This window comes from Fringilla coelebs (assembly GCF_963513975.1).
Source record: "Fringilla coelebs genome assembly, chromosome: 2".
Lineage (NCBI taxonomy): Eukaryota > Metazoa > Chordata > Aves > Passeriformes > Fringillidae > Fringilla > Fringilla coelebs.
Window position 1 is genome coordinate 62,399,741 of NC_140029.1, and position 15,545 is coordinate 62,415,285.

General features: G+C 34.7%; 1 protein-coding gene across 4 annotated transcripts in view; it reads left to right on the forward strand.

Moving 5' to 3' along the window:
• LRCH1 (leucine rich repeats and calponin homology domain containing 1) overlaps nucleotides 1–15,545 on the forward strand; it is a 157,454-nt gene that overhangs the window by 133,607 nt on the left and 8,302 nt on the right. For all 4 annotated transcript variants that reach the window (XM_084226599.1, XM_084226596.1, XM_084226597.1 and 1 more), the window contains 2 exons: nucleotides 2,440–2,577; nucleotides 4,076–4,153. In XM_084226599.1, the coding sequence (XP_084082725.1) occupies nucleotides 2,440–2,577; nucleotides 4,076–4,153 (216 nt within the window). The remainder of the gene's footprint in view (nucleotides 1–2,439; nucleotides 2,578–4,075; nucleotides 4,154–15,545) is intronic.

Below are 15,545 nucleotides of genomic sequence, written 5' to 3' on the forward strand. Positions count from 1 at the left end.
ATATTTTTTTAGCAGAACAGGACTTAGTAAAGATTTAACATAGTTGATAGAATGTAGTGTATTATCAATTCTAAACCTGAATGATGCCAAAAGGACAAGATGCAGGAATTAGATGAGACAGACTTATTGGCAATGGGAAAGAAAATGTGGTAGTGGGGAAGTAGCAGTAATAAACTGCAGTAGTTTCTAGTTATTCTGAGGCTAGTCTGTTCAGCAGCATCAATGCAGCTTTTAAACGTTTCTTTGAAGAGTTACCATAGGTATGTAGCAAATCCCCAAGTTCCTAAAAATAATCATAGATCATTTCCACAAGATTCCTGCCTTGTGCATTAGTTCAGTTAATCCTCACAATGAAAAGTAGAACAAGATTATTCACTGTGTCAGGTATGATTGTGGAGAGGTAATAAGGATATCTCTACACAGTATTAGGTGTTACCAATAATGCTGGTTTCATGTGTTACGTTTTAGCTCCACTCACTATCCTTCTTTACTCTCACCCTGAGATATCATGTCCTGGAATGCAAATTATAATGTTTCTTGTGAGAAGTTTGATTACAAGCCAATGAGCTAGAAGACTGACTGTGTTTGAAAACACAAAGTGAGATTTTCAAATTAATAAAACTTATTTAGATATACTGGGTCCTTTAGTGACATTAGTAACCACCAGAGCATTTGATTATGTACTGCACAAGAAAATAGCCCAGAACATAAAAGTTTGTACTTTATTCAATTAATACATATATTAGTAAATTCTGCTTTTGAATTGTTTAACGGTAAGTTAGCATGTAGTGAGATTCCACAGAACCATGAACTCCAGCATGGAATTGCATTGAGTTGGTATTGTAGATGCACTGTGCTCCTATAAAAAGCACACCCTGAGCTACACTGAATAGTCTCCCAACAGACAAATTAGTGTTCTAAGAAATACATTTTTGTTTTATTACCTTTATATGAATCTTTTTGTAACAGGTTTTGGAAAAACATTCTCAAAGTATTCTTTTACGTACTTACTTAAAATGTTTTCTGATTTGTGAATTAAACCAAGGTGAAAATGAAATATTATATTAGTGAACATCATGCAATCCCTTGTTTGCTGCTTGTGAAACTTAAATGCTAGTACTTGAGTAGTGCGTCTAGTAAAAGAAAAAATGGGAAAATATAATGAAACCCCAGGATGCTTCAGTGGAGGCTATTTCATGGTGAGGCCACCCAAATAAAGGCTGTATGAGGAGGAAGTGAAGAGCTAGATTTCTTTAGATTGGATTTCTTGCTTTAGAGGGCTGAGAAAATCGTGTGACTGTCTTCAGCTGCCTGAGGGATAGTAAAAGAGAAGGTGTAAAGCCAGGTTTTTCAAAGATTAACAGTGAACCCATGAAAAACAGTGGCATAAATTGCAGAGAACGACGTTTCAAATAGTTATAAGGAGAAAATTCTTTGCCATAAGAGCAGTGAAGCACTAAATGAAGTTGCTTGGAGGTTTTGAGAGCTCTCTGTCCTTGCAGATATCCAAAACTTAACTAACCAGGGCTCTGGTGTCACTTCAAATTTGTTAGACTGTGACCTCCAAAAATATGTTCCTACCTATTTCCTTTATCCTAAAAAGAATTATCTATTCATAGATATTCATATTCAACCAGTATAGGTTGAGGTAAGATATTAATAGAGAGTAATGACATTAAGAGGTTCAACTAAGAAATATCTATTTAAAGATAATGGAGGGTAATTATCTCTTAAGTGTAGAGCTGGAATGTTTTCAAGATTGGAGCTCAGTTCAGGAAACTCATCATATATAGCAATCTATTGGGTTTGGTGGTTTCTTTAATACTTAAGTATTTTCAAAAGTATTTTGTTTTGCAATATCAAATTCTGTTTGTTGAGACTTATGTTTTTCTTAATGTGTATCCAGAATTTTTCTTTTACATCTGAATGTTTTGCCTTCTTACCTATTTTTCTGATCACTCTAAAGCTTCCTGAGTAATTTTTAGGCTACTAGGGAAAGATTGCCTTTTATTCTCTGGTTGTTCAGTCATTAACACAATGTAATTCTGTTTCAGTTTTCTGCTGATAAAGAAAATTTAAGATGGATAAGTAGAAGACTAGGGGGAATGGTAAAAGGAAGGAGTCACATGCAGTCAGTCACATGACTAATTGCATGAAGATGTGTTTTTATACCTCTCTGTATAAAAATAGTTGCATATTGTGGCAACAGCATTGCAGTGTTGAGTTCATTTAAGAAGGTTTATGTAGTTGAGTGACCAGCATAAAGGAGATTGTGGCTTAGTTTCGAAAGGATTAATTACATAAAGGAATTGCGTTTTTTTGTAATAAAATTCCAAACCTGGCTATGTGCCTGCAGCATAGGAGATGAGGGTATTTATTCCCTTTTTGTCCCGTTCATGCATTTCTATATCAAAGTGTGCCTGCATTCTTCCTTTGCAGAACATAGAAACGAGACTGAAGATCTGTTTGCCTGAAGACCTGGGCTCGGCTCTGATGGATGGCGTCGTTCTGTGCCATTTAGTCAATCACGTTCGCCCTCGGTCTGTCGGGAGCATTCATGTACCCTCACCAGCAGTAGTGAGTTGCATGTTTCTTGCTGCACTGAAATGTTTTATTGATTACTGTTTCATTCCCAAATGATATGGGGGTACATAAACCATGTTACTGTTCAATTAAAGATCTTTGCTGTTACGGGCAACATTTGTATGATTGCAAATGTTCATTAACTTTTGTATATAATACATTTATATATATAATCTAGGTATATATATGTGTGTGTGTATATATATATATATATATATATATATATACACACATACATATACAGCCACACTTATAAATGAGCAAAATTTTCCTGCCTTGTTCCTAATCTAGCGACAAGATCAAGTATTTTCATAATGGCATTTCTGTTCAGAACAGTATGAAATGCTTTGGTTACACAGTACACACTTAAAAAAGAAAAAGAGCTTGTCCTCTGATTGAAGAAAAAGTGAGTCTGGCTTCAGCAATGTATGGCTAAAGCAGATGTCATGCTACTAAAGCACTTAAAACAGTTATTAGTATATTTGTCCTCTTGGGTTGTATGTAGAGGTGATTCCTTTTGCCTGCAGACAAAACAGAAACTTGCACTGTAGTGATTTAATATTGGCTCATATTACCTGAAGATTACTGTACATAAACTGTGTGCACTTATTAAAACTTGAGAAAACACTATTGTGTTTTCTCTGTTTATATCTATTTATTGAATAGATAATTGTTCCAGGTTTCTGGTAACAGTCTGGTTCTGAAGAGGTTTTGTGTGTTTTCAACTATTTGCCTTTTTTCTTTTTAACATACAATTTGGTAAAAATTGCCATGTGCACACTGATACTCAATAACGAGAATATTATGTGGATTTTGGAGGCAGTCTGAAAGAACTTTCAAGAAGACAGATTTAAGAAAAATGTACTTTTTCAGATATTCTAGTGGAATTTCTTTTGCTGTTCCTTGACTTGAAATAATTTCTATCTTTGTAAAAATATGACATTGCCAAAATATGTAAACTTGAATATCTGGGGTAAAAACTTCTCATGCTGATTTTTAAAAATATCTTGTGATGTTTTCTGTAACAAAATGCACATATTTTAATTTTTTTTTCATTTTGTTTCAACTTTATGTTGATGTTCTCTTCCTTGAAACAGCCTTCAAATTACTTTAGCCTGGAAAATTAGTTCTTTGAATTCCTTGCTACTACAGTGAATTCTTGGTTTAAGTGAATATTCAGGAATTACAATTGTTTCACATCTGATATTAAGAAACTAAAATAGTGAGGAGTTTGGGTTTTGGTTTTTCTTTTTGGTAACATGATGCTTCTGTAAGTGTTTGGTGAATAGTTCTGAGTGAGACAAATTGTAGAAATGTTTGATATTCTAAAGTAATGAGACATTGATTCTTCAGGGACATTAATATAGTGTATAGCTACTATGAATTTGTGAGTACAAAAAAATTTAAAAGATGTGAGCTTTTTAATTACAGTTAAGTCTGTTCTTCATGACTTCTTTAGCCATAGATGATTTTTTTTTTTTCTGTTCTACAGCCTAAACTTAGCATGGCCAAATGCAGGAGAAACGTGGAAAACTTTTTGGATGCATGTAGAAAACTGGGGATACCAGAGGTAATTTAATTAAGTCTGTCATTTCTAGACATTCAAAAATGAAAATACATTAATTACGTGAAAGCTGAAGGATAATTTTATGAACTATAGGTTTTTAGCAATAAAGACACAGAATTTAAAAACTGAGCTAAATAATGTGATTTAATACTACTTTAGTGCATTTAAATGGCTTATTTTATAGTACTTAAAAATTGCAGGTGTTGTCTTAAAAGAGTAATTCACTATTATCTCTAATGCATCTTTTTTTGCTATGGAAAATAAATAAGGAATTCTGATAGTTTATTATGTAAGTAGCCAAAAGCCTACTATTTTTTTCATTGCACAGCATAACTGCATTTTTACCTCATGCTTTTAGAATACGAACTTCATCCTTTTTAATTTTTTCTTTTTTTGCAATATTTCCATTTTTTACAATGTTAAGTATTTTATGCATTGGTGACTAATAACAGACTCATCTCTTGTATTGAAATATTTCTACAGTGATTTGAAGAAAAGCGTTGTATGTTAAGTATGGAAAGCACATATGTGTAAGATTCTGTCATGTAGTTATAAATATTTCAGTAGTTGGAAACAGGGAAATTGCAGTGCTTGGTGAGTTCTGATTTTCATTTAAGAATGGTATCACTCATCATGTAATTTATTCTCATCTTCTTAACTAATGTAAGGAATACTGCAGTTGCATTGGGATTATTTCAAAGACTTCCTTATTGTTTAGAAGAATCTACTAAGAAAAAGTTAAATTTCAAATATGTGACCCTCAAAAGAAGGTAAAGTGTTACATAAGGTCATTTTAAACTGAGCACAGGAAAATTACATTATGTATTTGCACTGGTGCCTACATATGACAGTATAACTAAGGCTGAGTTCTTTTTCATCTGTTCCAAGAATGCAAAGATATTTTGTGTGATTTCCACCACCATTCCCTCGGGAGCAGATGGTAATGCAAGATTTCACATTGGGAAAGAATTATAGTGTCAATTGTCAATTCTTTGTTTTATCTGTATTTTAGCACTTGATTTGGAGGACAGCAAATGTGACAGATCACTTTTGCTATTTGTAGGAATTTTGAGGGGGAGACTTTCTTGCAGTTCCAATGAATGGTTCATCATAAATTTAATTTGACAATTCAATGTAATGACTGGCTCTCTTAAGCTGTAATGGTTCATTTAGTTCTTGTAGTTATGTAATTTATTATGTTAGAATGATTTCATATTAAAGGTAAAATTTCACTTCAGAGAAGATGAAAATCTCATTGTTGTGGACTTCTAGACATGGAGCATTTGTTAAGCAGCCCCAAAATTCTTCTGATGTATCATAAATAACCAGTGAACAGAATGCAGGTCCAATTTTCCTGGCTATAGCCTTTTGGGAAAGAAAAGGCTATGAGATCTTTTAGAAATCTTTCCTTCTTTTTGATTTTGGATTTCTCTAAGTAAGCTCTCTATAGAAGTGTCTTCATGGTATTTTGGGAATAGGCATTTCCATAAATATATTTCTTACCCCTCCTTTTTAATCCTTTCATCAAAATTACTCTTGAATTCTGTAAGATTTTTTACAATTTTGTTTAAGTTTATTTATTGAAGAGTTGCATGGAGGCTTGGGCTCAAAGCCACATCTTACCAGTCTGATTTGTAAACTAACCATATTTTATGGTTATCTAAATAAGCATTAAGTTCTCTTGAAAGGAAAAACTCATTCACTTAAATATTAAATTAACTGCTTGCAATTGTAAACTTACAATAGGTTTTAAGTACTCTGGGAATATTCTTTTTGATTAGCCATTGGTAATTTGCAAATGTATATTTGCAAAATTTGCTGTATTTTGTGAAAACACATCATGTTGTGGAGCTAGCTGGTAGATGCTAGAACTTTGCCGTGTGTTGCAGGGACATGGATTAGGATGCCAAGTTGTGTAATAGCGAGTATGGCAGTCAGCTGTCAAAGAACTACAGATGGCGTGCTCATGCTGCTTCAGGTTGATGAGCTGTGCAGTGCCTGTCTCTGGAGAAACCAGGAAAAGAAGTGCAGTGAATGACCTTTTTTTTTTTTAAAACAAGCACCTTATGTGGGAAACTCATGGGTTCTACTTTTGAGTCCTTATATACCTGTAGGTACTGGGCTTTTCTGTGGTACTTATGCCCATGCCTAGTTCCTGAGAATTGACTTGAAATTCTTCTGCATGGGTTTGAAAAGTATTTTAAATGGTCATAATTTGTGTTGGTTTGTTTTCATTTATTCAAGGAATAGAGTACATGCTGTTTCTTGAACTCCACAGGTTTGGAATAATTTCCTTTTTAGTCATGTAAAATGAAAATAAGAAAATAGCTAAGTAATTGCTGCGTTGTGCTGATATGCATGGACTCTTACTTCTGTGGTTTTCAGCATTCAATTCTTGGATCAAAATTACTTTCCCAGAATGATCCTGGGAAGTTTCATACAAATGTAGAACAACGCAGCTGCTGCCTAAATGTGTCACACTTGAGTATTTGGCATCTTGACCAAAGAATTGCAAATACAAAATTGAGGAACATCAGTGTCTCTTTATAATGGCTGGTATGTAGAAGACTCTGAAAGCCATTACCTGCCAGGTGAGAGTTCCAGTACAGTGAGGGAAACATTGAAATTGATTTCTGTTAACAGCCACATGATGCTTTTGACTGCATGCAGAAGGAACGTGCTGGATCACGCACAACAGGGAGGTTTGAAGTCTGACCCTTAATAAGAAACTAAATAGCAATGCTCTGGCTGCACCAGGAGGCTGTCAAAAGTGTGAGAATTGCAGAACAATCAAGTTGTGTCCAATTTTGCTAGTAGGCTTTGCTGTAGCACCTTATCAGTGTACCTCTTAAATCACTTTTTGAGACAAGACAACCTTTTTGTTTGATGTGAGAAAGAGGTGTTGGCAGGTAAGTATCTGAAAGCATGAAGATTCAGAAAATGTTCCCCTCAGGAGTTGTATAACAAAAAGGTTCAATCTTTGTCTCTTAGAAAATTGCTAAAGAATACTTTATTTTACATTGTTAACTAAAACCCATTAAATTATCTAAATTACCTCAGCAGGCCTAGGTCCTGCTGCATTTTTCAGTCACATGCAGTACTTGGATCGTGCCATTCCCTGGACTTACATTGTTAATGTCACGTGAGCCCACAAATCCTCACTGCTCACTCAGTTCATCCATGTTGCACCCACCCCCTCATACTCTGTGGGTTTGAAAAATAAAGCTGGATTTTTAACTTCTCTTTTGCATGGAAGTGTGGCCCCCAAAGTCTCAAATGTAATGATTCTATTGCAGTTTTACTCTTCCTAGTGGCATCTCATGCCAAAGATGTTAAAAATTGTCAGAAGAGTGAATTATCATCACATTACCTTGTATGCGAAGTTATGGAAGTGTTTTGTTTACAACTGCTCTTTCACAAACTAGTAACAATATATGTAAATAAAGGCAAAAATATTCATGCAGATTTCTTCAACTTGTCCTTGCAAAATCAGTATTCATACTAGAAGCAACTTTCCTATTTCATCCTGCAAATTAATAACTTAATTAAAGTTGAGCTTTTATTCTTGGTAGCTGTTTTTCCTGGTAATCCATATTACAGGGTATTATGCAATTTCAGTAGTGTTAACCAGTACTCCTTTCAAAAGTTAAAAATCATTGATTTGTGATGGGTTGAATGATACTTTACTATCAGATTTAGACCAAAACAAAGCTGTACATGCAATATGTTTGAAAGACAAAAGTTACACGTTTTAGTCTGCATTTTTTCTGCTTCTCAGTTATTAACAAATAAGGGGTATCAGAAGTAGGATCTTCTAAGCATTTTTTGAAAAAGAATGAAGTCTTTTCAATGTCTGTGAAATTAGCTTTTTACAAAGACAGGAATTAATTTTTATGGTATTCAGCTTACACTAATATGTAATATCTTAACAGTTTAGGCACTTGAGCATATTTTGACCCTTTATTGGGGTCAGGTCAGAGAAATACAATTTATCTTTTTAAAAAGAAAAGAAAGACCTTCCCCACGTAACATACTGTATTGATCATCATACAGCTTAAGAAAAAAGATAGACTGAAGTTACCATGATAACTACTAGAATGGTAATTTCTCTTTGTAAAAGGTAGTGATAAAATGAAATCTTTCACAGCCAAATGTTCCAGTGTCTGTGTTCCAGCATATCAGCAGCAATGCAGCATGATTTAGTGTGACAAATAATTATACCTTGTGTAGGAATGAGAGACTTCTGCTATATCTCTTAAATTTTTAGTCATTTACATTGAGTAAACATATTGAGCAGAAAAGAGGGTGATGATAAGGAATGGCTTTTTGGATCTCACATCATTGTACAAAGATGCAGACTACAAAAGATTTATCTGTGATGCTTCTGAGTGACTTTAGAGTCCTGCAAATGGGACCTAATACTGTGTATCAGCCTCTCCTCTGATAATGAGATCCACTATGTGGCAATGTCAGATTATTCTAAAAATTAGTGTGACTTGAGTTAGTGTAGGAATTGCAAATTAATAAAACAATAATAAAGAAAAACAAAATAGGAGGCTTTTTTATTCTAAAATAGCAAAACAAAGTAAAGAAGGCAGCCAGGCATTGACTGTAAAGTGTTTTACCTTCTATCTGCCTGTTAGTTGTTCCACTGGTAATCATGTATTTCAGTTTAATGCAAGGTATGTTATCATTACCACTTATGCTTGTTTTCTAATGACTTCACATAAGCAGTAACTTCTCCATAGTTTCATCATGAGACATCCATGAAGTTGCAATAAGTTTTATCAGGTATGACTCATTTCTCCACCTTTTCCCCCTGGATTCGGTAATAGACACTTTGGCCTACGGTATGGACTTAAGTGGTTCAATACATTCTCAATTGCAGTCCTGAAAGCAGAGTTCTGAGCTTCCTTTCATTTATGTTTTGAGTATAGTGCATATGCACTACAGATTTCTTTCTTTAATGCACTTCTGCAAACTTACTCTTGACTTCTTACCAGAGTGTAAATCCAAGGAGGTCAGTTCTGAAATGCTCTCTGTTTTCAGTCACTGCAGGAGCATGCAGAATGAGGGTGGTTTGTGCACACAAACAGCTGGTTATGCTTTTGCTGTCCCATTTCTGTCTCACTGTGTTTATTCCCAGGTGCATGATTGACAGCTCTATGATTTAATCATACAGCTTCATAGACGTAACATTTCAGTGCATAAATGTAATGATTAAATACGTGTATCTTTGTCATTCTTACTGGCAATAATTTCAGTCCCCTCAATGAGAGGGGCAGTGTTTGTCACAGATGGGTGGATGGGTGATTATCTTGGAGACTTTGTATGGAGGTCATGTGCTTTTTCACTATTTCATGATGTCATGTTTTAGTTTTGTATTTTTATTGCACAATATCAGTGCAATAAGTGGAAATACTACTTCTGTTTTAGAAAAGCTATATATTTTTCATCTACAGTTATATTACAGAAATCTAAAATACATAAAATATAAATATTTTATATTATAAGGTGTGAATATAACACCATTATCCATCATCACAGAACAAACAAAAATAGATATTCCTAAGGCTTTCCCAAGTTTCACTGAATTAACTAAAACACATTATGTCAGTTTCTGTAGAAAGTTTCTTCTGCATGTGTTGGCTGTTTTTGTACACTTTGGCTTCTCCTTATGCTGCTTAGGATGTTAATCTTGGGTTAGCAACTTCATCAGTATCTGTAAAAAGTCAACCTATTACCAGCTCTCAGTCTCTAAAGTCTGAAATTACTCCCTTCACCATTTGACTCCAGTAGGGACTGTTGGCATTTTTTGGGGGTTTTTTGGACAAAAATTTTAAAAAGTCCTTGTTATAAAGGTCTGGCATTGTATTTTTGAAATATAAGTTGAATGTATCTTAGATATTTACTTTTGGTATGTATTTGCAGTAAGTAGGAATCTAGTCTTGGATGTTGTTCCAAAATTAATCCAGCATTTACTGGGTTTATTGGTGCCTTTGATATAAATGCAATATATTATGTAGTTGGTAGTCACGAATAGTTTGCACTAAAACTTGTTTCTGTGGTAAGCAGCTTGTGGATGTAGGTGTTCTCAAATACAGTACTAAATCTATCCCATTTTGAAACAAGATCAGCATGTTTTGTGCTGTCTGTGAGTTTTCAAACTCTAAAAAATAACAGAATTGCACTGAAGTTTATTATCACATTAGAGTTTTGAGTTAAAAAATTCTGAAAAAGGACTGCAAAAAATGTGCTGTTGCTAGGCAGGTTGGTTCTCTGTTCTGTATCTGCTGGCCTAAGTAAAAAAATTTTGCAGCATTTGACTCCTGGTAAAGCTAGAAACACTCATGGTAAGCAAAAATAAAACAAAACAAGAAAAAAAAGTGTCACTATTTAATTTGTGTATGGATGACAGTTTTGACTTCCAGTTTCACTAGCCACTTTTCAGGATAGAAAGACATTTTAAATTTAAAGACATTTTAAAGTTTAATTTATTTCAAACTGGAGCTTGAAACTTTGCACTAACAGAAAACAGACGTTGAACTTCCATGTCTTGGTTTATTTGGGGTACTGTCAGTTCATTAAGGAAGTGAGACTGAAAAGCCTCCACAGGAGCAGTGTTCTTTCAAATTCTTACTGCATGTAATTTTGTTCAGTAAGTATTCGTTATCTCAGTAAGGCCTTATTTACAATGTAAAATGGTATATCTTAGATTGCATTTTGAAAGTACTAGTGTTGCTTGGTTTAATTTAAATGTTAAATATTGTGTGAATATATTGGTACTATTACATATTGCACTTCATATTGTATAGCTAGTCCAGAGTAAGTTGCCACATCAAGTCATTGATTCTTTTCAAAAAAGGTATGGGAATCTAACCTGCTAATAATATAAAAAATGCTGTGTAAGAAATTTAGTGTCCAATGCTTCAGTTTAGAAACTTTATTAAAATTAAGTATAGTTAGTGCTACAATGTCTTTTTGTGTTTCTGTCCCTGGGTATCATTTGAGGTGATATTTGAATACCAAGTTTTAGATTATTATATTAGAGAATTTTGCATACTTCTAATGATTTCTGTAAGTACTTTTTCTTTAGACTTCATATTGCTGCTGCTCCTGCTTTTAACAGCTTTCTAACCCACTCTTTGCTATTTTTAAGTTAGTTTTTTCAGTTGGTTCCATTTAAGCATTTGAATAAGGTCCAAATGGGCAAAGGTGTGCAGACCTCATTGGAACGAGTGGATCAAATGCACTTCCTCACCCTTGTGAACTTGGGCACAATTTTGGAAGGATTAGAAGGCTTGAGCTCTTCTGTCTTAACATTCTGATGTTATATGATAGCTTCAGTATTTAGAGGAAATAAAAGAAAGCTGGGATGTCTAGTGAGGCAATACTAGGAAGAAACTATTCCTACATGTTTATGCTGGAATATTGTGATAATTTATTTATCAATACTTTTCTATTTTTGTATTTTTAATTTTTTGCACTCTTTTTCTGTTCTAATGGCTGCCCTTCGGGATAGGCTGACCTCTGCTCTCCGTATGACATCCTGCAGTCGGATATTCGTCACATTCGAAAGACTGTTGACACTCTGCTCGCCCTCGGGGAGAAACCCCCACAATCAACTTCTACTTTTCGCTCCTGGGATCTATTAGGCTTTTGTCTTTTCCATATACTTTTTATAGTCTTGATGTATATAACTTATCACTGGAATTTGCTAACAGCATAACCTGTTCGCATGTGCGCACAAACTTTCTGCTTTGTCTCTGAAAAATTACAGGTACTTAATTTCCTTCCTTTGCCTTTCAAACTTCTCCCTTTCCCTTGCTTCCCTTCCTTGTAATATCTTTATTAATCTCTTGAAATAGAAGAGAGGAGTAGCATCTTGAAGGCAAGTCCCATGTCTTCTCTCCCCTCCAGCTGTAGTTTAAGAACTTATGTATCTCTTTATTTATAGCTTTTCTTTCATGTTGCCTAGACTACTCACTAAACGTGTTGAAGCAGTGAAGCTCCTCTTATTCCATATTTGGGTGTAGGCTAGATGTGTATCACAAGCTAAATAGAGCTGAGCCTCTTACTTTTTGTGAAAATCCAAGAATGCTGCAGATATTGAAGCAGCTTCAGGTGGCACTTCCAGCAGGTGATAGTGTCTTCCGAGTAGGTGCCAATTATCTCTGCACATACTGTGTTAAGAGCACTTAGAGAATTATCTTTCAAATTACTGTGATTTTTTTTTTTTTAAGTCTTATATATTAACAAGAGTACTGGTAGAATAATCTTTTTCTTCTGTCACACAAAACAGTGTTGGACTCCTTTTAAACACTTGCTACACTAGACCCCAAAGGTGACTGTAAATTAGCAGTGGGTATGAGCAAGCCCTAGAATCCAAGGGACTTCAGGATCTTTCAGGAAGAAGGTCATGCAGTACAGTGACACAGTTTGGGAATAAGCTATTCTATTCCTTTACCTGCCATTCTTTAGTGTGGCATCAAGCAAATCCCATCATTATCTTCTCTGTTTCATCACCTGTGAACATGCAGATACTGTTTGTTTGTTTGTTTGTTTGTTTTTGTGTAACCAATGGAGCAAAGACAATGTAGCTAGGAAAACAGATCCTCTGGGAAGATTCTAGCTTTTCCATTCTAAGAAATTTTAAAGAGCAGTTTAGACATACATTAGGCAGGAACTATTTTGCTATGTTTGAACTCTGCCTATGGTTAGACTGCTGGACTGATGACTTCCATTTTCCTTCCAGTTCTGAGTTCTGTTCATCTACTCTAAACCTTAAATAAGACAATTCTGGGGTTTTCTCCTTATTGGCATGAAAGATACAAATTAAAATTGATTGAAAAATACAAATCCTCGAGTATAAACCTATATCGACATTGAGATATTGGCCTAGCTGCTGTTGCCTAAATTTGTAGTTCAGACTAGCTAGCCAAAGGACCTCAGTTTAGTGTCTTGGAAATACATGCATTCATTTCCCCCCGTCTAGTATATAATAAAATAAGCTATAGACTTTTAGAGTATAACTAGGATAACAAGGATGTATGTTACTGATTATTCTGACCATACAGTCATTATTTAATGCTGCTCTATAAATATTCCCACTCCACAGATACTTGTAAAATTTTATTAAAAAACTTCTAAGTGCAGTTCTATTCCTGGTTTCTGTGGCTTAAAAAAAAAATATATATATATACATACAGATATACATAAAAAGTATAAGTGTATTAAATATATATTTTACAATGAAAAAAATTTAATTTCTGATGCTGGATAAATCAAAAATTTTAAAGGGTTTGGTGTCTGGCAGCTTCCAGTGCATACATCTAACAACTTTATTTTGAAGAGTGTCATCTGTGATGGAGCAAGAGTTCAGTGAATGCATCTAAGCTTTTTATTTGGTATGTAGCTATAGACTTGTGCCCTCATCCTGCACAGGCCTGTCTTCTAACTGTGAGCCTAATTTCAGCAATTCCAATACCAGACACTTGTTTATTCAATCACAGCTTAACATTTAAGCTTCCACTTTGAGCAGATCTTTGTTTTGATTTTTTGTTGTCTTGTTCTAATTGTTTTGCTTTTCTGATGAAACTGGGTGACGTATGGCTTGAATCAGTTCAGAATCGACTAATATGTTTGTTTATAGTCCAGTGTTGGCATTTGAGACAGAAGTGATGTCTTCTGTAGGGTTGGGGTTTTGCTATTGCTCCCATAGTGGCAAACAGGTCTCCTGTCAATGGTGTTTGTTGTGCCCTCCTTATATAGTGCTGAACTGCTTGTAAGAGTACATCTTTTCAAATGAGAAAATCCTGTGGAGAAAGGTTTTGCCGCCATTCTATAATGCACATCTGTCTTTGTCTAACAGCACGTCTGATTATCCACTGTATCCAATAGTTTGGAGGGCAGTAAGAGGAGTAATCAGTGTGGTGTGCATTTTCAGTGTGCAGAAATGGAAGTTCATGTCTTCAGTGGTTTTGAATGTTTTATCAGAGTAGACACTGGGCTAGAAACTGAACTACTGTTGTGCCAGTGTAGACCAAGTGAACGTCCCCCAGTCACAGTGACACTTAACTCTCAACCTTGTCTGAAGTCCTAACTTTGTCTATGCTTGCCATGCGAACAGAGTCATCCCTCAGGGACCATTTTCTGTGTGTTCTCAGCTATGACAGTATCTGGTATTTGAAGTGTAGCATTATGTGCAGTTTATGGAAGTTAGAGATGGTGAAAAACACCAAACATATTTGGTTCATGACAAGCACAGCTGTGCTAACATACATGAGACTTATCCAGTTTGGTAATTTTTGGGTGTTGTTATTGATTACACTTCCAAATATGTGTAAATCTTACCGGGAAAGAAGTAGTGAAATTACCCTTACATTTTCTGAGTTTGAATATAGTTAAGTTTCTCAAAATATATTTCAAATGTAATGCAAATATGAAAAATATGTCTTTCCATTCTCTGAAGTCAATAATTCTTACACTAAATGGGGAACTGGAAACTAAAACATCTTTAATCTACTCTAATAGGTTCTTTGCTAAATTCAGAGTCCTGCTTCTGTGCTGCTGTTCTGTGGTTTTAGTACTTGTGAACCAAACAGTTCAACTCTTTGATGGTTCCTCACCTGTGAGGAGATGTCAATATTGAGATACCCATTTAGATATAACTGGTACTTAGTGCTCATAGCCAGTCACATAATAAGGTTGATTGCCTTGTGTTTAAAAAAAAAAAAAAGTTCACCGTAGTTCCCCCCTATATTCATTAATAACATTAATTATATTTGCTCCTCCATTTCTTTTCCCATTCATTTTTTTACTTTGCAGTGATTGTCAGAGATTTTCAAACCATGATATCCTAATAAATGAGTTTCCAGTCTGTACTGTGCCCATCATACTCTCATGTCCTGTGAAGGCCATCTCATCCATACTGCAATACAATAATAAATACAGCTTGTAGTGGATGTTCGTGCAGGCAAAATGTGTTTGCACCGAATCACAAGTGGCATTTTGATGTGAGGATTTGACTTTCTTTTTCCTTGATCCAGAAAAAGAATTTTCAAGTGCAGTGTAAAGTAGTGTAGTAGTCCTTCAAATGCTTTTTGTATATTAACAAGTTTTAAAATCTGTATATAGATCCCATTGTGCTCCTAATAAGTGTTCTGAAAGTTGAACTTTATATGAATGGGGACTGAATTAGATGTGAGCAAATATTCAGTAGGGTTTTCTATTCAGTATACATTCATAAGTTACCAAAGAATTGCCATGTCACTGTTTTTCACAAAATTTTTTTTCCTGTTACAAAAAAGAAAAACCCAAAAATCCCAGACATACATGCAAGTTGAGAAAAAAAATGGTACAGCTGGTTTTGTGAGCCTTTCCCATTTCCTTCATT